General features: G+C 41.0%; 1 protein-coding gene across 2 annotated transcripts; it reads left to right on the plus strand.

Moving 5' to 3' along the window:
- The first annotated feature begins 1,647 nt into the window (after positions 1 to 1,647).
- pex6 (peroxisomal biogenesis factor 6) lies at positions 1,648 to 22,850 on the plus strand. 2 transcript variants are annotated; one of them, XM_022209910.2, is made up of 18 exons: positions 1,648 to 2,235; positions 5,738 to 6,364; positions 7,963 to 8,126; positions 8,261 to 8,344; positions 8,880 to 9,003; positions 10,229 to 10,362; positions 10,529 to 10,634; positions 10,845 to 11,047; positions 12,279 to 12,465; positions 13,482 to 13,558; positions 14,252 to 14,369; positions 15,040 to 15,245; positions 16,829 to 16,890; positions 18,111 to 18,219; positions 19,462 to 19,578; positions 20,702 to 20,779; positions 21,203 to 21,342; positions 22,492 to 22,850. In XM_022209910.2, the coding sequence occupies exons 1-18, from the start codon at positions 1,660 to 1,662 to the stop codon at positions 22,626 to 22,628; spliced, it is 3,249 nt and encodes a 1,082-aa protein (XP_022065602.2). In that variant the 5' UTR covers positions 1,648 to 1,659; the 3' UTR covers positions 22,629 to 22,850. The 2 variants fall into 2 exon arrangements, with proteins under 2 accessions (XP_022065602.2, XP_022065603.2); XM_022209911.2 differs by having other exon boundaries at positions 10,532 to 10,634.

A 22,850-nucleotide genomic window follows, 5' to 3' on the forward strand; every position in this document is an offset into this window, starting at 1 on the left:
AGGTCCACCGGGTAAAAGTTCATCATGACTTACCACAGGAATCCAAGTTTTGACACATACTGTATTTGTAATCATCCCTCAACAAAGAGCATTTTGTACATATAACTCCTTTACTTTACTGATAGCTCTGATTTTTGTAAATATTCTCTATTAATATGGCAATTGTTGCTCAGTGGGTCAATGCTACTCTCCATCTTGGATTTACCAGAAAGCATACAAACAAGATTTATCTAGGTGACAAGGATGAAATAACACAGAAATTAACCATCTTGCTAACTGCCTTAGGGATTACCAATCTTTGGATACTTGCTAGGTGATCTAATCACACTGCATCTTGAGCATGCTGATTTATTGATATGAGTGACGCCTTATTTCCACATAGCTTTGTTTGGTGTCTGTATTTGCATATAATGTACATTTAAAAAAATAATAATTTCTACATAGCCAAGCAACTTAATATTCTGTTAAGTTGTTTGTTGGCTACCAAAGTCCGTTTTATTTAAATCCACTGCAAAAGTTCTAACTTTTCAGTGTTCTGTATATCAGAATTCAACAATGGTAGTTGTTTAGTGATGTGGCTTCCATGAACCTAACAACTGCAGTGACATAAAGTCTAGCTGTGTCTCATCGTTTGACATTTCTTACCAAATCAAAGATTGAAAAAATTCCCCCCAAACAATTGATAAGAAATGTATGTATTAGAATTTTGTTGTTTATTCTCTACCAATAATCATCTTGTGATCTCTCAGATTTGTCTGGTGGCCACTTGGACAGTTTGAAATATCATTCAAGGTCAAAATGAGCATCCCCAATGGAAAGCCCCAATATGGTTACTTATCTGCACCAAATAGTATCAATCCACCTTCCACCCTTTGGAAGAAATACAGCATTTTTGTAAAAGTGACCACTGACCTCTAGCAGAGCTATTTGCACACTGATTGGCCCCAAAATTTAATCTTTCTGAGGAAAGGCCATTCCTAACTCATCTGTAAAATATGAACTTATTAGACCTTGGCACTGGAGCCAGGGACTGCAGACAGACAGATGGGATCGATTGCTCTATAGTTGACCCTAACCTCCAAATAGTTTTGCAAAACCGACACACGCTATGTTGAATCGTTCTATAATACAGCATTTAGCATTCTAGCATAATTTACTGTTCTTCCTCTCTTGGTCAGAGGGTAGTGAGGGGGCTGTATCTAAATACAAAGATGAACAGTGGTTAATTTGAGTATGTTTGCTAATCAGTAACAGGGTAGTACAATAAACAAAAGGTCATTGAATCAAGAGGTCTGGAGGACAACAAAAGATAAGAGATGAGAGATCTGGCAAACAGTTGCAAAGAGAAAAAGTGTGACAGCGAAAGGTAAGAGGGACGTCTGACAGGCAGTAGCAAATAGATAAAAGAATTGTGGATAACCGTGGGGAATGGAATGAAGGAGTGCAATGTGACACTAGAAGGTATCTCCAGCAAAATGTGGGCTATTTTCTTCATCAGACCTTCAGCCACTTCCTACCTTTTTGACTTTGTTTGTCGAATAAACGTATGTGGCGATAGCCAACATTTTACAGCAAACATCTAAAGTAAAGCTGAATCAAGATGACCAGAGGAAGGACGTCTGTTTTCCTGCAGTTCCTCTACTCGTCCGCTAGAGGGCAATGATGAAGGACAACAGACAGCAGCTGCAGCGGCGAAGAAAATGCAAGATGGCGATTCAGGTGGAGTTGAGTAGTTTGGACAATTTTCCTTCACACCTGAGTCCGCTGGATGTTTTGGTACCCAGGTCTTACTGGGATTCCATTTTTCAGAATGAGTCGGACTCGCCGACCGTCCTCTTCACCCCACAGCGGCTTCAGGGCTCCGGGAGGACGGGCATTTTACTGCTCGTTCACCCGACCACCGAGGAGGATTCAGCGGGCTGCGGAGGAGGAACCAGCCTCAGAGCCGACACCGTGTCCGGACAGCGGCTCCGACTGTTTACCAGCCGCTTCTTCCTTCGGCACTATGGCCTCCAGCGGTTGGACAACACCGGTACCGTCCGGGCTCTGGAGCCGGTAAGCCTGAACAGAGTAGTGCTGGGAGCCCGCAGTAGGCAAAGCCTCCGCTGGGCCGGAGCGGAGCAGTTCACCGGCGGGCTGCTGGAGCTCTGCCGCCCGGGACAGTGGCTGCTGGCCCGGCAGGGAGACCCGCTGCTGTTGCCCCGACACCCGCTGCTGGGAGAGGACCCGGGACAGGTGAGAGTCAGGAACTGAATAAACTTTTAATTGAAAATCAGGGTCAGTATTCTCAGCTGTATGTTGCTGATTATTGCTCCAATCATTCTTAATAACATGGACAAATGTCCATTTTAAGGCGAAAACCTAAAATAATCTAAACTACAAGTACCGAGAACTAGTATTTCTGGTTAAAATGATTAAATATCCACACACTGTAGTAAATTACCTCATACTCATTTCTGTTTGCCTAGTTTCTTGTAAATATAGAGATTATGATATTAGCTGGTAAAAGCAGTTTTATCATAGATTTAAATTTACAAACTAGAAATAGGTTAAAAGAAGAAATTAAATACATTTTTGCTTGAAGTTTTTCAAGAAAAATCTTCTATTGGTACGCTCTGAGTGTCAAATTATTATGATGTATAATGTAAGATAAATCTTTATTAGCCCCACAGTGGGGACATTTACTGTGTTCCAGGAGCAAAGATAGTGCAAACATTAAAGAAATGAAGTATAAATAAACTAAGATACACATAAGTACTAGGTAGAAATAACAGATTATTGCATAAATGGAAATAGTGACATAAGTATCAGTATTCCACAGGTTGTCTATATTGCACAGATTTTTATGTGAAGTAGAAAAATACCTTTGTAACACATATTCTAGATGCTTATAAGAAATATTAATATTGCACAGACAGGGTATTTAAAGAGTCCACAATGTTCATCATTCACAGAATGTGTCTGTATTTTGTACTGAGAGAAGCATGACAATACATATGACATACAGTGGTATGCAAAAGTTTGGGCTTCCCTGATCATTTTCAAGATTTTCCTTTATAAATCACTGATTGTTCGGATCAGCAAATTCAGTTAAATATATCATATAGCAGATGAACACAGTGATATATGAGAAGTGAAGTGAAGTTTATAGGGTTTACAGAAAGTGTGCAATAATTATTTAAACAAAAGTAGGCAGGTGCATACATTTGGGCACCCTTGTTGTTTTATTGATTTGAATACCTTTAGCACTAATTATTGGAACACAGATTTGTTTGGTAAGCTCACTGACCCTTGACCTGCATACACAGGTGAAGCCAATCATGAGAAAGGGTATTTAAGGTGGCCAATTGAAAGTTGTTCTCCTCTTTGCATCTTCTCTGAAGAGTGACAACATGGGAGCCTCAAAACAACTGTCAAATGACCTGACAGCAAAGATTGTTCAACATCATGGTTTAGGGGAAGAATACAAAAAGCAAGCTCAGAGATTTCAACTGTCAGTTTCCACTGTGAGCAAATGGAAGACCACAGCCACAGTTCTAGTTAAAGGGGAACTTCGTTTTTTTTCAATCTGGGGTCTGTTTTCATATGTCATTTCATACATGTGAGTGATGGAGAAATGAATTTTCAACATAGCTCCAGTATTTAGCCAGGCAGGCAGCTTAGCAGCTCAGCTAGCAGCTCAGCTAGCAGCTCAGCTAGTGAAAAGTATGGGGCAAGAGGCCCCCCGTGTCAAAGTCCGCCCTAATGTGCTTTTATTTCCCCCCACACTGACCGGCTCGGATAGTCTCAACAAGTGTCCCACAACATACTAGTGTCCTGAGCTTTGGATACAGACCACAACAAAGAGAGATCGCCAGGTAATGTGCAGGTTTTCGTTCACTTCTCATCTCTATTATGTTGTGGGACACTCGTTGAGACTATCCGAGCCGGTCAGTGTGGGGGGAAATAAAAGCACATTAGGGCGGACTTTGACACAGGGGGGGGGCCTCTTGCCCCATACTTTTCGCTAGCCGAGCTGCTAAACTGACTGCCTGGCTAAATACTGGAGCTATATCGAAAATTCATTTCTCCATCACTCATATGTATGAAATGACATATGAAAACAGACCCCAGGTTGAAAAAAAACCAAGTTCCCCTTTAAGGCCCAGAGTGACAGGCCAAGAAAAATCTCAGATAATCAGAGGTGAAGGATGGTGAGAACAGTCAAACCCAACCCACAGACCAGCTCCAAAGACCTACAACATGATCTTGCTGCAGATGGTGTCACTGTGCATCGTTCAACTATTCAGCGCACTTTTCAAAAGGGGAATGCGGAAGAAGCCTTTTCTGCAAACATGGCACAAACAGAGTCGCTTGAGGTATGCTAAAGCACATTTGGACAAGCCAGCTTCATTTTGAAATAAGGTGCTGTGGACTGATGAACCTAAAATTGAGTTATTTTAACATAACAAGGGGCAGTATGCATGGCGGATGAAGAACACAGCACTCCAAGACAAACACTTGCTACCCACAGTAAAATTCGGTGGTGGTTCCATCATGCTGTGTGGCCAGTGCAGGTACTGGCAATCTTGATAAAGTTGAAGGTCAAATGGATTCCAGTCAGTATCAGCAGATTCTTGTGAACAATGTTCAAGAATCAGTGACAAAGTTGAAGTTGCACCGGGGCTGGATACTTCAATAAGACGACCCTAAACACTGCTCAAATTCTACTCAGGCATTCATGCAGAGGAACAAGTACAACGTCCTGGAATGACCATCTCAGTCCCCAGACCTGAATATCATTAAAAATCTGTGGTGTGATTTAAAGCGGGCTGTCCATGCTCGGAAACCATCAAACCTGACTGAACTGGAGATGTTTTGTAAAGAAGAATGGTCAAAAATACCTTCAACCAGAATCCAGACCCTCGTTGGAAGCTATAGGAAGCATTTAGAGGCTGTTGTTTCTGCAAAAGGAGGATCTACTAAATATTGATGTCATTTTTCTGTTGTCGTGCCCAAGTTTATGCACCCGCCTACTTTTGTTTAAATAATTATTGCACAATTTTTAAGTCCTATAAACTTCATTTCACTTCTAAAATATCACTGTGTCTGTCTGCTATGTGATATATTTAACTGAAATTGTCGCTGATCCAAACAACCAGTGATTTATAAAGGAAAATCTTGAAAATTATCAAGGGTGCCCAAACTTTTGCATGCTACTGTATAATGCTCTACTGTGCGGTCATTATTATCATTATTTTAATATTTTTTTTCCTATTACAGACCCTATTTGTATTAGTTGTTTACAAAGAAAACAACTAATTAGGATCCACGGTTAAGAGTTAAGTTCAATAAGTGAAACTAAATCACTTTATTATAGCGGCTAATGTAAAATGTGTTGAATCAATCTTGGTTTAATTCATTATTTAATAAATAATGATGACATCAGTTGTAAACTTCTACAACCAGAAGCAGTTTTTTTCTGCTTCTTAAACAGAGCAGCAACTAACTTTCTTTATTCTCTTGTCAGTTCATCTTCCAGTTATTATTTTTTTTATTTTTTGTTTAACTAACAGAATTTCACAAAACTCGTAATAGTGTTTTAAAATGTGTTTTTGTTTTTCGTCCAGGCATTCAACAATTCTTGCAGATTATTTTCTCAAATGGATCATCAGAATTAATTATACATGCGTGTCGTCATGTAGTTCATCCTGACAGTAGAACACATCATGTCAAGTGTTTTCCTTATCTGTGTCAGGTGCAGCTTCAGCTGTCGGAGCTGCTGGTTTTGGAGTGTAGTCCCGTCACACAGGGAAGGATCACGGCTGACACCTCTTTGGTTCTGACAGACTTCTCGGATTCGCTGGACCCTCCAGGCGCCCCGTCGTCCTGCAGACCGCTCACACTGTGCGTGTCGGACTTCGCTCACTACGCTGAAAGCCTCTGCAGTGGACGATCACTTCTTGACAACAGAAGGCTGCTGGGCTCAGGGCTCTCAGGCGTCCTGCAGGCGCTGGAGTGCAGGGTGGACGTCAAGGTTGTAGACACTCGGCGATGGCTTGGGGTCAAAGGTGAACAGGGAACAGCGGTGGATGTAGACAGCTGTGTGTTTGTGAGCAAGCTGCTGCTTCTCAAGCTGGGCCTGTTCAACCAGGAGTGGGTGAAGCTGTCGAGGCCGGCAGGGTCACTCAAGCTGCCCACAGGAGAGTCCGACTACAGGGGAGGCTTCTGCAGAGAGCGGCTGGTCTCTGTGGTGGCGGTGGATCTGACTCAGAGTCCAGACCTACTGGTTCACGATGATGTCGGTTTTATATCAGCGACTCTGTGGTTCAACATGACGGAGGGAGAAGCGATCCCTGTGAACAGCTGCACACTCAGGATAAAGGTTCATCAACACTCTGAATCCACACAGTAGCTGCAGTTCAACAGCCACCTTTCATCGTCTAGTTAGAACGCTTTATGGTCATTTAAGTTAGAAGTCAAGCAACGCTGGAGTTTAAGGCCCTTTGTTACTATTACAGGCATGAATGGATTACTGAATGGGCCTACTTGGGTTGTCCTGGGCTTTACCTGCAAAATGTCCAAATAGAGACCCCAAATGAGCACACACAAAACAAGTAGACACAACAGATCGCAAAGTAATCTACAAGACAAGGAGAATAATAAACAATCATTATCATCAACAAGTGCAAAGTGATGCAAAAAATCAACAAAATCTGTATAATCAAGCCCCCTTCACACGTGCACTCCTTTCTAATAATATAGTCAGTTGACTTCATGTCTGAATAAGCATCACTTTTCCATACTCATCACAGCTGTCTAACTAGTGACATGTCTGTGTTTCATTCAACATGACACTAGTCAGAGCTGATGCCGTCACCTTAACAAATAGATATGCACAAGCTGCATCTTCCATGGTTCCAATAGAAATGATGGCGGGAACAGGACATTTCTTTTGATTAAACCTCTATTTAGAAGTTCATCTGAAGTTCATATACAGCATTAGAAATCAGGCAGATGGCTTCCAGCACTACAGTATTTCTGGTAATGAAATTCCCTCTTTGTGTTTCCATGTTGAGTTGCTGAGGGAGGCTTGTAACCATACGACTGTTTTTTGTTTAAAGAAACATACTTTGATTGTAATTGAAATTATCTTATTTTTTGAAACTGTCACTCCTGTCAGTTATAATATTTAGCGACTCTACCGACAAACATCCTCGTCATCATTTGAGCAACTGAGCATTTTGCATATTAAAAATAACACCGTTTTTGAAGAATGACTGTTCCCATTTCTCAGGGATGCAGATAACATTTTCATGTTCCAACAATTTGAAATCCAGAGACATTTAATTTACAACGATACAAGTCAGACCAGAAGGTGATGGCCACAAGAAGCTGCTACCAGCACGTTTGTGGCATTTTTTATTTATAAAATTGTTAGCTTGTCAACAGGTCGACTAATCAACTTATATTTCAGCTCATTTAATGTCGGAGCTGTACACTATATCGTATTTCCATTTTTATTCAACATTCCATGCTGTGCTGGAGGAGAATGTAGCTGGCTACTAAGTACAGACACCCTTTATTCTAAAAACATTCCAATTTGTAATTTTATTTGGTTTTTGTTGACTTAAGGTTACAATATCTGTTATGATCTCACCACTGCAGCCGGTTTTCAGGAACTGCTGCTTTCTAGTGTAGAAATAGTGTCTTAGATAGTCTTCAGTGTGTTCAGTGGATTCTCCAGAGGAACATGGAAGCTGCCTGTGGGTGAAAAAGGCTGCTGCTGAATAATTTAATTGTATATTTTTTTATTGCTGTGAGCATCCAAAATGACAGTCTTAGAGACACGCGTCACAAATCCTACAAATAGACAGAAGCAATCTGCACAGGGGGAAACCACAAGAAGAAGAGACATAATGTTTTTTGATTGTGTTCGTTCATCGTTGTTTTGCTGAGCTGCCTCTTCTTGTTTTGTCTCAGAGGTGGAAACCATCTCCTCCAGAACCCAGTGATTGTCGCTCTGACAGTCGCTTAGCTTCTCCATCGTTTGCCAGCGAGCTTCACATCCAGCTGGTCGTTTCTCCACTCTACAGCAACCTCAGCTTCTACGACAACCTGCTGGCTGAACACTTCAGCACACCCAGGTCAGGGTCAGGTCTGTCAGTCCACCACTTTGGTCTCTTGTCTGCATGTCGGTGGCCAGATTCAAACCATTTCTGTAAAAATGTACTTGTGAATCCAGAAAGAAGTCTAACCAGTTTGTCTTGACGTTCTGCAGACTGGTTTCACAGGGAGATGTCCTGACAGTTCCAGCTGAAAACCATCCAGACCTGCTCGAAAACAACTCTGAGGGAATCCACAGGTACCAGACATCAGTTAGCAGAAATACAGCGCTGTCCACACAAGTCTTACTCAATGGCTACACTTAATGCTTACTGTATGTGGACTGTTGGCGTAGGATGCCGCAACACCACGCTTCCTTTATAATCAGTGAAAGTGACTACACCGGGTTTGTGGTGCTGATCCTCACTGCCAGTCTGAAAATGGGTCAATCTTCTATTTATGTTTTTGAAGTGAGGTGTGCACGGCTGTGTTACTACGATCCTACAGAGATGTGGACAATAAAAAGTCCAGATTAATCCACAGCACATCTGCTACACAAACGACATGCCGCATTTTACGTGTTCAGTGAAGCCAGGGCATTGATGTTCTGAGCTGCACAGTGTATCGACGGTTAGCTCTGTCGCCTCACAACTGCAAAGTCCACAGTACTTTCTACATGGAGTTTGCATGTTCTCCTTCTGCGTGCATGACCTTCAGTAAATGAATCTAGCTGCTTGTTGTTAGGTGTTGATCGTGCTCAGTGATGAGACTCTGTGACTTTGGACCTCTGTCAGGTGTCCAGTGCTGTTCTTCAAAGTGCAGAAGGTGAGCTGTTCTGCAAAGAAAGAAGAAGAAGAAGAAGGAGGAAGAGGAGGAGGAGCTCTTTTGGCTGACAGACTGCACACCTCACTCTACATGGTAAACTTTGACCTCTGACCCCAGAATGTTTGCAGTATCACTCGGGTAACGGTGGGTCATGAAAAACAGCTATCTGTAGGTCTTGAACAGTCTAGAAAGGCTCTGAAAAATCAAAATGTATTGACAGAAGTCTTAGTAACATTACTCAACTTTTGACCATTGGAGGCTGTAGCTCAGAGACTTAAAGACTTAAATAATCAAGTGAATTGTTTATTTTGTAGTTGGTTATTCCGTCCATCGTCTGCTCACTTGGCATCTCTTTGTAAGAGTATTTGGTGTCTTTGTAGTCATTTTACTTTTGTGACATTGTTTCTTTTTAGTTGCTTTTTTATTTTGTAGGGGTTTTTATCTGTCTGTGTTTTACGTCTGTGTTCATTTATAATCTGTTTGGGTCATTTTTTGCATTTTCTTTTATTGCATCATTTTGTTTGTTTTTAGTCTCTTGGTGGTCATTTTGTGTTTTTTTTTGTGAATTTTTACTGGGTTTGATTGTTGATGGAGGTCACAAAGAAATTAGAAGCATTTGTTTTGGTGCAAGTGTTTTCCCACTAATACAAAGATGGCTTGCATGAGTGGGCAGATTTTAGGACTGAATCAAGATGTGATCTCATTGTAAGGAATGTGCCACCTTACTTAGGCCATTTTACTTACTTATTATGTAAGTAAGTAACATGTATTTATATAGCACCTTTCACTGATACAATATCACAACATGCTTTGCAAGGTGACAGAACAATAGTAATAATTCTAAAGATAATAAACTGATACAAACAGGGGAGTAACAGCTACAATACAATAAGTAAAACAAAACAGCTACAGGTCAACCAACAGTCTGTCTGAATAGAAACGTTTTCAGCTCATTAATGTTTCACAAGAGTCGACCGATCTCAGCTGTAGAGGAAACTCATTCCACAGATTTAGTGCTAGAGTTTGGAAAGCACAGTCACCACGGGTCTTGTACTTGGTTTGTGGGACAGCAGCTACTTTTTGTTGGCTTGACCTGAGAGCTCTATTTGGAGTGTAAGGGTGAAGGAGGTCTGCAATATACTGGGGCGTTTGGCCACGTAAAACCTTAAAAATTAGCACCAGTTTTTTACAGTGAACACAAGATTTGATCAACAGCCAGTGAAGAGGATAGGACTGCGGTGAGGACGAGTGTCAGTTGGTCAGTCATTGTTGAGGCTCTGACAGCAGAATCAGTGGATGTTTGTTTCCATCTGCTCAGGGAGCGCCGGTGAACAGCTCCGTCCCCTGCTGCCCTGCGGAGGGAGCATCGCTGTGGAACAGTCTGTCTCCTCCAGGCCTCAAGAAGACCGTCAACCTCATCAGCAGCATCATCCAGCCTCACCTGCAGCACAGGTAACTCACCTTTCTGCTGGGATCTACAGCAGGAGGCAATACAAACTGAATCTACAGTAGGATCTGACTTTCCTGTTAATGTAAATCTTGTAAGCCATATCATAGAGAGAGGCATGATGGGACATGTGGTCATTTGATGAGTGATGAGTGTTGTGTCTGGTTGTAGCAGCTCTTTGTCTGGTTGCACCGTCCTCCTCCACGGTCATGCAGGAAGTGGAAAAATGACGGTGGTCAGAGCAGCGAGTCACAAACTGAACCTCCACTTGCTGAAGGTATAACAGCTGTTGAATATGTATAACATTATTAATACTTGTACAATTAAATATGCATTAATTATGTCGATCTTCATTCCTCTGCTTGTAGAATATTCGTTCTCTGCAGCTCAAAATACGTCCTGCTGATGCTATTGCCGTTTTCCTCAGTTGTCTGTTTGTGTGTTCGGCTGCTGTTATTGTGTCTTTACTGTTGTTTTCTGTGTGTAGGTGGACTGTGTTAGCGTGTGCGCCGACACACCTGCAGCCGCTGAAGTGAAGCTGACGTCTGTGTTTCAGCGGGCCGACTCCCTGCAGCCCTGCATCCTGCTGCTCAGGAACCTGCAGCTCCTGATCCGACCTCGAGGTGCTGCTGAGGATGACGGCAGGATCCAGGTGGCACTTTGCCAGCTGCTCAGAAGTGCCCCCTCCAGGTGAGTCTCAGCCTGACTGTCTTATCCAACAACAGTCTGGTTATTGGTAAAGACTGAGTTGTTTTCGTGTGGAAGAACGTGTCTAGAAGTTTCTACTGTTTGGAACCTAATGACATACACAACCAATCCAACTTTGCAGCATTTTAAATATGAATTATATATATTTTTCTGATGGAGTATGAAACGGATCCACATGATGGAAAACCTCCAAATAACTGGTAGCTAGTCAGATACTGACCAAACCCAAACTGCCATGGTTAGCCATAACTCTGATGATCCCTAAATGACATTAAATTGACCCAATTAGCCAACCTAATTAACTGACCAACCAATTAATTGATCTTTTGGCGATCTTAAGTCTATCTAACAGAGCAAAACTTCATCAGCATCAGGGTTGGACTTCTGTAAAGCTTGAATCCCTACAGCCAGTCAGCAACATAGTTGTGGAGACCAGGCTGTTAGAGCAGCTCATTAATGAACATACGGTCAAATGTCATGTGTGGTTACATCCACACACACTTTAAGATATGAAATGTACTTTTTCAAAAAAACTGCTTTTAATAATTGCTTTATCACAAATCAGGACATTCAAATGTGTTTTGCTTTTATAACAGATAAAAGAACTGAGAAAGCTCAAGTTTAATCAGTAGTATTTTAGTTGTTACGAGAAATGACAGGAGAATTGATGGCAGTAACATTTCCCAAGAATTGTGCTTAAGTTATTGGTTATTTTGCTGTGATTCTTAAGAGTCCCCAAGCCTGAATAATTGGACCCTGAGCTGACACACCAACAGCTGTATGTCCTGTTGTAGCCATCAAACCTACACCACAATTAGAATTCATTTGCTAATCTTCTAAATGCCAAAACATTTAAAAACCCCGATCAAATCAAACACCATGTGTTTTAATCTGAACTTCACAGCTATTATATCTCTTACTTTTGTCATGTCAGCTATTGTCATTCTCACACCATGATTAAAAACACACAACTATCCAGCTCTGCCACATGAGCAACCACACAGCTGGATTTATGGTGGATTGTGGCTACTAATCAAAGTTTGTTTCTGTCTTAATGGAGATCTATCAGCTGCCCATGTTAGTCAGATGTTACGGCTGTAGAAGCCAACAGAAGTCTGTGTCCATGCTCACTGAGCGTTTGTGTTTGTAATGAAACCAGCAGCCTGTTAGACCCGAGTAAGTTTAGAGGAAATGTCACACATTTGTGTTTCAGCGTGGTGGTGGTAGCGACAGTCTGCAGACCTCGGGATCTGTCTGCAGGTGTAATGGCAGCATTTGTCCACCAGGTGGCCTTAGAGAGCCCCACCGAAGAGCAGCGGCGCTCCATGCTGGTCAGCCTGAGCCGAGACCTTCACCTGGGGAGAGATGTCAACCTGGAGAGACTGGCCAAACTTACCGCAGTACGTAATCGTGCATTAACGCCTGACTTTTAGCAAAATCATCAGGACAAACTGACGGCCAATTATCTGGTCGGCTCACTGGGTTCTCCCTTATCTATGTATTACTGTTTTCTAAATCCCTTCACTACAGGAATTTACTACTTTAATCACAGTTCTTGGCTCTCTGCTGTGCAAATATTCCTTCGAAAAACAATTCTTCCATCCCGTCTCCCATCTCTATTTTAAGGGAATACCAAAAGCACATCCTTTGCTTAGCTTCACCTGATTGATTGACAGAAATACAACAAATTTGATTGAGCTTTTTTCTCCTATATTGTATAATGGCATAGCAAGACTGCAATTAACCAGAATTTAAAGTGTAATTCTAATGACACACAAGCCTTTAGACAAATCTAGAGGTTCTGATTAGAAACTCTTTAACAGCTGCAAGGCAGGGGGTTCAAGTGGTTTAATGAAGGGTCAATCAGAATTATAGCTAAATCTGCTTCAACACTTTTCACGACAGACTCTTCTACGTCCTCTGAAGTGGTACAACAACAAACCCTCAGCAAACTGAAACCACACTAGGGAGGCGGATGTTAAACAATTTTATTAATGTACGTTTGGCCATGTTATCAATCAGTTGTTAAAAACGAATCAAATGCAGATTTTTCCACATAAGCAGAGCCTCTTTGCTGCATTATCAAAGGACGTATGGGAATTTGAAGAACAGATCAAGTAGCACAGAATGTGTCACTATTGTTAGCAGATACCAACACTAACAGCAAAGCTGCAGTGCATTTTCTGACACTCAAACCGCATCCCCTCATCTTCTGAATCGGCAGTTAATATATTTTTAACAATTCAAGTGACTGAAATACAATCAAATCTGAGCTATGAGAAACTGCAGTGAAGGAGAAGTGTGGAAAAGGTAATTTTCTACAAAACCGTGAGCAACTTAATTTCGCTACAAATGTGAAAACCTGACAGCAAGTTCATTCCTCAGTAGGTTTATTGTCGCCTCTTCTGCTCTGCAGGGTTTTGTGTTGGGGGATCTGAGTGCTCTGCTGGTGGAGGCTGGTAGAGCTGCATGCAGGAGGCTGATCCACACCTGGTGAGACTGTGTACTGATATCAACACTTTTTTTAAAAGGTCACAGGCACGTAGAAAGCCTTGTTGTATTATTTTATTGTTTGCACAGTTTAATAACAGTGTGTTGGAAGAGAGCACTGAGTTTGGTTTCCTTTAATGTAACAAAAAATGCAGTTAAAAGTATTAAAAACTCTTAAGTGTCATCCAATCCCTGCTGTAAAATGTGAAATGTGGGCTGTCAGGAGACGTTGCGACCTCTAATGTAAAAGTTGAATTGTAGATTGTGCATGCTTTTTGGTACTTAATGAGGTCTTTTAATTAATATCAACAAACAGTCACTAATAATTCTGCAGTAGCTCAGAAACTCATGGGAAGATTTTAGGAAAAATCTAAATGAATTTACATTAAGTGATTGTTTTTATTCGGTTAGTCCCTCCATTCATTTTTTTCTACTTTTCAAACATGTTAAATCATATTTACTGCATGACCAGAAATGATGCATTTATGTTCACATTTTTGTATGTCCTATAATGTGACGTTCTTAATTAAAGCATTGTACAGCGTCCACATGCTTTTGTCTCCCAGTTTGATGGTAGATTAGTTTTCTGTTTATGCAGGAAGCCCTGCATATTCTTACTGTTTACCACACTGAAGGGCATTATCATAGTGTGTAAAACAATCAGTCAAACACAGTAAAATCCTGTTATTTGTGCAGTGGTGGTCGGCAGCAGGAGGACCTGTGCTCCAGCGGTGTGACCATCCTGAACCAGGACTTCACGTCTGCCTTAGAGACCCTGCAGGATGCTCAGTCCAAAGCCATCGGAGCCCCAAAGGTGACGGCGCACGACTCAGCACAACAAGCCTCTGAAGGTTTTAGTTTAACGGTTAGATTTACAGTCAAGCTGTAACATTTAGTAGCTAAAGAGAACGAACCAGAGCTGAAAGAGATTACTCCTTCCAAGCACCATTCATCACTGCTCATAAGACTTTTTTTCTCATTACATTGAGACACTTTTTTCATCGTAACGGCATTATTTAGCCTTTAAAATGAGTAAACAAAAGTCCAGAGTATTAGCTGCCACTTCCAGTCAAACAGCTGCTGTAAATCTGCATGTCAGACTCTGCTGTGGTACATTCGTGCTGGTAAAGCAAACTGCAGCTACAGATTTCTGATGTTAGTAGCCAAAATCCACCTGAAGCAGCAATCTGTATATGTGTAACCTTGATACAGGGTAAATAACATTATGCTCTCTGGAATCTTTCAGGCACAAAAATGCAGTAATTTGCTACTTGGCCAAAAAAGTTTTTATTTCATTAAAATTAGCCAACAATTTTGTTGCAAAATAGTTTTGTTTTCTAAAAGAGATGCTCGTATTATTTGACAGAGTGGCAGCATTAAAAACACTGAATAAATCAAAAAGAAGCTGCTGTAGTTGTGTTTTTGAAGTCCTGTGGTCTTTGTAGCTGTAACCCAGCAGCTGGTTAAACTCTGTGCATGAGCAGATCCCGAATGTGCGCTGGGAAGATGTTGGAGGCCTGCAGCACGTGAAGAAAGACATCCTGGACACAGTTCAGCTTCCTCTGCAACGCCCTGAGCTGCTGTCTCTGGGTCTGAACCGGACTGGGGTCCTGCTGTACGGACCTCCAGGAACAGGAAAGACTCTGCTGGCCAAAGCTGTGGCCACTGAGTGCTCCATGACCTTCCTCAGGTGGGTGGACTTCACGGTACAGCAGTAAGGTCAGTCTTAAACTTTCTGGGCCACCAAGTACACAATGCTCCAAGCCACAGATGTTCACTTTCACCCCAAAATGTGTGTCTGCAATACAAGTTCAACAGTGCCATGCCTGGCAGTAGTTTGTAGACACAGAGTACCTAAATACAAACTGCTATGGATGTATGCAAAGGAGTCCTCCCAGCAGGGTTTATAATCAAGAGTAAAATGTAGATTTCTGAGAAAAGGTGTCGTTCACTCTGAAATTCATCAACATTTCTTTACAAATTCTTTGAATCTTGCTGACTTGACGAATATTTCAGAGGTAGTTGGTGAACTGCTGAAGCTGGAAACTTAAGTGCAGTTCACAATATCATTCTGAGCTTAAATCTGATTAACCAATTTTTTTTTATCAAAATCACAATTTGATCTTTCTGTCTGGTGCTTGTCGCTATGTGTAGCCCTGCGACAGACGAGTGACCTGTCCAGTGTGTCCCGTTTTCACCCTAAGTCTGCTGGGACAGACTCTAACCCCCCGTGACCCTGATAAGGATTAAGCAGTGCATAAACGATGCATAGATAGTATAAACTGAATACACTAGAAAGTAATGCTGCACTGATCTTGCTATATTAAGCCACAGATATGTGACACTGGTTGTCCTTTAGGTAACTGGAGTGTAAAAAGAGTGTCCTAGCTAATCGTGACTTGATTTCAGGGCGGCCGAAGATCATAAGTGTTAAGTACTAACCAGGTACTACAGCTAACCTACTTAAAGTATGTGTATTATCTAATAAAATGATGTTGAATAGTACTAAATGACTCAGATCAGATCAGGGGCAAAAAAAACAAAAACAAATTTGGAACATCCCAGTAAAAGAGTAAATGCACTTGTATAGCACCTTTCTATCTTAGTGGTACTCAGAGTGTTTTACAGTGTTTCTCATTCACACATTCACACACCAGAATGTGACTGAGCTGCAATCAGTGACCAACCTGCTCTACCACCTGAGCCACCGCTGCCCAGAGTAAAACATAAGATTAAACTTTATTAATCCTGAAGGAAATTGTTTGAGAAAAATCTGATCTAAATCCTGTTTCTTGCAGCTCTGATAGCGAGCATGGCGGAGAGGATTAGGTTTGTGTAACTGGTGATGATCATTGTAGGGAAGGTTTGATCACTAAAATGTGTGAAAGAAGGAAAAAAAGACCCCAAACAATCTCACTTTCCTAACAGTCAAACCTTTTAGCTCGGCAGCTAACAGAACGGTCAGTCTTCACATTTCACTGAATGGTGAAAACGCTTTACAAAGGCAAAACCCAGCACACATGGTAAATATGGTTGTAAAGAAGGCTTATGATAAAAATATGCTTTCAAATCTTGAAGTTCTTCAAAGTTGATGCGTGTGTGAGCAGCTTTCTGGCTGCTGTTAAATAATCTAGTTGCCAATAGGGGGCAGTGCAGAGCAAAGCACGGCTTCAGGATTCAGCAGTTGTGTAACTTTTTGTTGTATTGTGATGTATGGAACTGAAATGTTGCACACATTCATGGATTCTCTCCCTTCTGCCCTCTGTCTGTTAGTGTTAAAGGTCCGGAGCTCATCAACATGTATGTTGGTCAGAGTGAAGAGAACATCAGAGAAGGTTTGTGTCACTTTTAATTTTTGCTGGTTTTGTCTTGAATCATTTGGGTTGTGTTGCCCTTAGTTTCTTTAAGCTTTAAGGTAGGATAAAAGACTTCAGCAAAAGAAGAAACATGAGCAGTCAGACTGTCACAGAGGTTGGAAAAAAGGGACTGGGGATACACATTTAGAAATGTTTCCTTTCCTTTAATGCCTGCTGCAGCATTCCCAGTACTGGTGTTCTGTTGTGTTTTTTTTTTTTTTTGCAGTGCAGCTTTGTCATCATGTTATTTTGCCTCTCACAATCTGGAGGGGTTGTAAGCACACAGAGGCCAGTGGTCATGAAATTCATACAAATACTAAATCCCAATTTGGCAAACAAACTATTTAATATGCTAACGCAGTATAAAAAGTTCTGCACAGTGGCTGAAAGACGTTCCAAAAATAGATCAGTTGAGTTGTTCCCATGCACATAAATATACACAGCTACACGTCAGCAGTGGTTCCATAATGTGCTTAAATAAAAAGGCTTAATGTACATATTCAGTGACAGAAGCACCTTTTTATAAATAGTTCTCATGTAGTGTACGTCCAGCTCACATAACTTTGTTTCTGCGTGTTTTGTTGTTTTTTGTTGTCTTCAGCTTCATGTTTTCTTAGGCATGTCTATTACCAGTAGACATGAAGGAATAATTACAAATGTCTTGACTGAAGACAATTCCTATCGACGTCTCTATTTTTCTCATCGTCATGTGTAATGTAGTCGATGCCACCAACTCCTGACGATGCTACACTGCCCAGTTTGTTTCCTCCAGAGCTGTTATTGCAGTCGAGGCTAACAGACTTTCTTTTTAGATGTAATTATTTCAAAAGTTTATTTCAGATTTGCTTGATAATTATGTGGAGCTGTGGCTACAGATGCTGAACTTACAGTTTGATAAATGTCAGCAAAAAAAACGTATTCAGAGTCAGCAGATGAATATCAGCTCAAAAGATAAGCCTTCTGAGTTTCATTCACTGCAAACATAAAGCAACACATAGTTTTCATGTTTTGTCTAAAGTAAACTTTTTGTGCTTCTGAAATTGCTTCCCTTTTTCATGGAGCTCAAACTTAATTCACCTCTGACTGATGTGGCGTCATGTCAGGAGCTACATCAGCTGAAATCAGTTGTGCTGTAATTTAAAAAAAAAAAAGGAGATTCTTCCTCTGCATGTGTTCACTGATGTGGATGCTGTGTTCAGTTTTCTGCAGAGCGCGCTCAGCAGCTCCCTGTGTCGTCTTCTTTGATGAGCTGGACTCTCTGGCTCCCAGCAGGGGGCGCAGCGGAGACTCAGGAGGAGTGATGGATCGGTGAGTGTTTACCTGCCCCAGTTACCGTGTTTTCCGCACCATAAGGCGCAGTTTCGATTACGGGGTTTATTTCTGTACTTAAGCCATATGTAAGGTGCACCGTATTATTGGGCGCATGCTAGAACAAGGAAACGGAAGCAAAACAGTGAGTTTGGTTGAACTTTATTCTACTACATATTTAGAAATACACTCACATTATTTTTTATCAATCTTTTGTCACAAATCCATCAAAGTCCTCGTCTTCTGTATCTGAATTGAACAGCTGGGCAATTTCGACATCAAACATGCCGGGTTCCCTCTCGTCATTGTCGGAGTCAGTCTCGTTGCCGGCGGCCGCGTCCCGCTCAGGCGGCGGTCGACTCTCCGGACGACACGGTCATCATCAGCAATGATGCCGGCTTCCGCGAAAGACAATAGTCAGTACTGTATGTAGCTTTATGTAATGTTCTCTAATAGGTTTATCGCTGCCAGCGTGTGTAGTGTACGTATTACATCCCTATGTCAGTGGGAAATGGTCCAACAGTCAGATTTTGGAACTCAGTGCACACATAAGACGCACTGGGTTAAAAGGCGCACCATCGATTTTTGAGAAAATTAAAGGCTTTTAAGTGCACCTTATAGTGCGGAAAACACGATACCTATCAGTTGTTAGACTGTGGATTGAACAGGAACTGTCTGGATGCTGAGCTACTGTTAATTGTGTGTACTATGGTACCGTCAATCTGTTACACTTCTAGTTTCATGTTGCTTTCTTGCATTCCATATGACCTCTTCTTTGTCTTTAGCATTATATAGTAGTATTATAGGTACACTACCATCGAAAAGTTTGGGGTCACTTAGAAATGTCCTTATTTTTGAAAGAAAATTTGTTTTGCTTTTTTAACAATAAATGAATCAGAAATCCAGTCTAGACATTGTTAATGTGGTAAATGACTATTCTAGGTGGAAATGGTTGATTTTTAATGGAATATCTCCATAGGGGTACAGAGGAACACTTCCAGCAACCATCACTCCTGTGTTCTAATGCTACATTGTGTTAGCTAATGGTGTTGAAAGGCTCATTGATGATTAGAAAACCCTTGTGCAGATATGTTAGCACATGAATAAAAGTGTGAGTTTGTGTGACCCCAAACCTTTTCTCGGAGCTTTTATTGTGAAACACTCAGTGACATCTGTTCTACACACATAGTACAGTGTGCATCTGCAGCAGCATCAGTAAAGTCTGATTAAATCTCTCTACAGAGTAGTGTCTCAGCTGCTGGCTGAGCTCGATGCACTGCACTCATCTGCTGGAGTTTTTGTGATTGGAGCCACAAACCGCCCAGACCTGCTGGACCAATCGCTGCTGAGGCCTGGCAGGTCAGACATCTCAATCATGCTATAGTCATGATTCCACCGCTTAAGAGGACATAACGCTGACTGACATTAATTCTTAGAGACGTACCCCAACTGTAACTTAGCCTATGCGAAGTCTGTAATATTTCTCTTCTGTGGATTTCGTTTTTTGTCCAAAGAGGAAAATCAGACACAGTTTCAGGTACACACATCCTAGAATCACATTGTGATTCCATGTAGAGCACACAGACTATTATTTTTTAACCCCTGAAGAGAAAATAGGGTTTTCAAGACACTTACAACCAGTGTTTTTGTTTAAAAATACCGATTGTGTGAAAGGTAGTGATGAGCACATACAGAATTATTTTCAACTATCTACTATATTTGGAGCTTTTTAGCCCGTTTTTGCTCCTAGTTTTGATTTTAACAGCAGATAATTGTCTGATTCAGTGTCACCAATTTCCACAACATGTTTTCAGAAACAGGCGAAGTCATTTTGATTCCAGTGTTCCTTTCCTTAGCTACTACAGTCCTCCAGATGGACTGGAAAATAGTTAACAACAACAACTGGACATCCATGGAGTTTGTGTCCACAAGGGAGCATAATAAAGGCTTCAGTTTAATGTTTCTAGATGCATTTCTTTGCCATAGTAAAGCACCTTATTTGCCTTGTGTGTGAATTGTGCGATACAAATAAACTCTCCTTGCCTGCCTTAAGTGTCAGTATGAACTTTAATCTTTGTTTTGCTGCCTTCAAGGGGCCAAAATGTCTACTATTGTAGATTACCACCATCATTAGAACACTTTACCCCCAAGAAAACATCAGTCTGTGAGTTTGCTTTAGAAGTTATGTTTAGACATTGTTTTGTTTTTGCAGGATTCAACACAAAACTTGGGGGGAAAAAAACAGCAAGTAGACCATGTTCTCTGTGATAAATGACGGAAATATTTCTGTGGGCCATCCCTTTTATTTAATCACATTATAAGGCAGGTTCGTGTCATTTATGTAAGAACAACAGTGAAAATTTAAAATATGATTTAAAAAAAAAGTCAAGTTTTGTGGGTGCAGTTTGACAGACTCCTCTCTGATCTGTGACGGTAAAACGTTAAACTTTCCTGATCTCCCTCCTGGACTGTCTTTCCTCAGGTTTGACAAGCTGGTTTATGTTGGAATCAACGAGGATCGAGTCTCCCAGCTACAGGTTCTCCAGGCCATTCTCAGAAAGTAAGAGCAGCCTTTGCCACTGGAGCACATTACATTTACAGTTAGTCTACACTGGAGTCTCTGCAGTGAAACTCGGGTCATAAAACCTTTAGACGATGTTGGCTAAGATTTGTGAGTTAACGTACAATCACATGCGTGAACAGAAACGCTGGTTTCCTGTAGTGAAATTGTGATTGAAGTAATGTTGAGACGCATCATTTGTTGCATAAAATTAAAAAAAAAAAAGGAAATAATGAGTCCTAATTAGCAACTTTGCTTAAATCATCAGACATCTTTTAGGCAGTGTGAAAGTGATGGAGGGCAGAAACCAGGTCGCTCCAGAGGACCTTAATTACCCCGTACTCCTGTATGTGTATGAACAGATGACTTCTTGTGTCTTTGTCTTGAGATTAACTGTAAATATGAATACACCATTGACTCCAGGTTCAGGTTGGATCCTGCTGTGAACCTGCAGGAGGTGGTGGATCGCTGCCCTGCCAACATGACCGGTGCTGATCTGTACGCTCTGTGTTCAGACGCCATGACAGCTGCCATCAAGAGGAAGATCTCTCACATCAACAGCGGTGAGAAGCAAATATATAACTAGAAAAGCACTCAGAGAGTGCAGACCTCCGCCAAGGATAGAGAGGAAAACAGGAAACCCATGCAGTAAAGGATCATGAGCTGGAATTGAACCTGCGTCTCTGACACAGTTCTGTTTATGAATCACCTTCTTAACCAGTTGAGCTATCTGGACACCTTGCTCCAATTTGTTGGACGACATACTAACCTATGATGTTTTTGTCCTATTTTGGACCATATACTTAAACATACTAAAAAATTCAAAGTGATCCAGAATCCAGGATCCTTTCCGGATTGCCACCAAAATTAAATCAGCTCTTCCTCTTACCATAGTCTACATCCCCTCAAAATTTCATGTGAATCTGCCCAGGCGTTTTTGAGTTATCTTGCTCACAGACAGACACACAAACGCCGGGTGTCACATAACCTCCTTGGCGGAGGTTGAAATAAATAAAGCAAAAATCTTGTTTTGAGCATCAGTGTTTTGGGATATATCATAGTCCCCATGAAGGTCCCCTCCATTTGATTCCTTGTTCATCTTCTAGCCATAATTTCTGCTGTCAGATATTCTAACATTGTCATATTTTGACACAAATTAATGTAGCTTCTGTATGTTAAATGGAGAAACAATATTGGTGTTTACATGTTTTAGTCTTTTTTTTGTTTTAATGATTTCCACATTGATCACACCAATTCTGGTCTGATTGTGTTCGGTTCATGTTCTGTCTGCCTTCATTTTGTGAACGACGACGCTGACAATTATGATATGTGATTTTAGTATCTAATATTTGCCGACCAGGAAAGTTATGGTGTAAGAATTTTTATGGATTTTACTGCTTTGTTAAATACAGTCTCAAATTAATTTTTTTGTGAATGTGATTGTTCTTAATTTGATATAAATGTTCATCTATAATATCAGTTTATGGAATACCTGGATAACTCTGACTGTTCTGAAAAAACAAGATCATTTTTATAATAAGAGCTTCAGAGTAAAGGTGGTGAAATCAGCCTTCAAACAGCGTTAGGGATCATAGGATTTAAATAGCTCCTTTTTTCACAGTGATATAAAAGAAAATCTAAACAAAACTCTGAGAAGCACGATCTGATGAGCAGCTTCTCCTTTGACATTTTATCTCCCTCTGTCCTCTCAGGTTTGGATTCAGAGGACTCTCCTGTCCTCCTCACTGTCGACGATTTCTGTTCCGCGTTGGACAACTTCAAGCCGTCTGTGTCTGACCAGGAACTCCAGCGATACAGAAACATTCAACAGGCGCTCACTGCAAAGTAGAAACAGAATCAGCTGTTCATAACCCCCCAACAACTAACCAGATGTTTTAAGAGGCGTCCCTTGAACATCTATGGAGTTTAAAAATAATGAAGTGCTAACATCTACAAAAAAAACCTGCTATAATCTACCACAAAGCAATAAAATGTAAATGATGTAAAGAGATGTTAATTTATAAAATTGTAAATGTAATTAATAAATACAGAAATGAACAGAATAATGAAA

This window comes from Acanthochromis polyacanthus, chromosome 3 (assembly GCF_021347895.1).
Source record: "Acanthochromis polyacanthus isolate Apoly-LR-REF ecotype Palm Island chromosome 3, KAUST_Apoly_ChrSc, whole genome shotgun sequence".
Classification (NCBI taxonomy): Eukaryota; Metazoa; Chordata; class Actinopteri; family Pomacentridae; genus Acanthochromis; species Acanthochromis polyacanthus.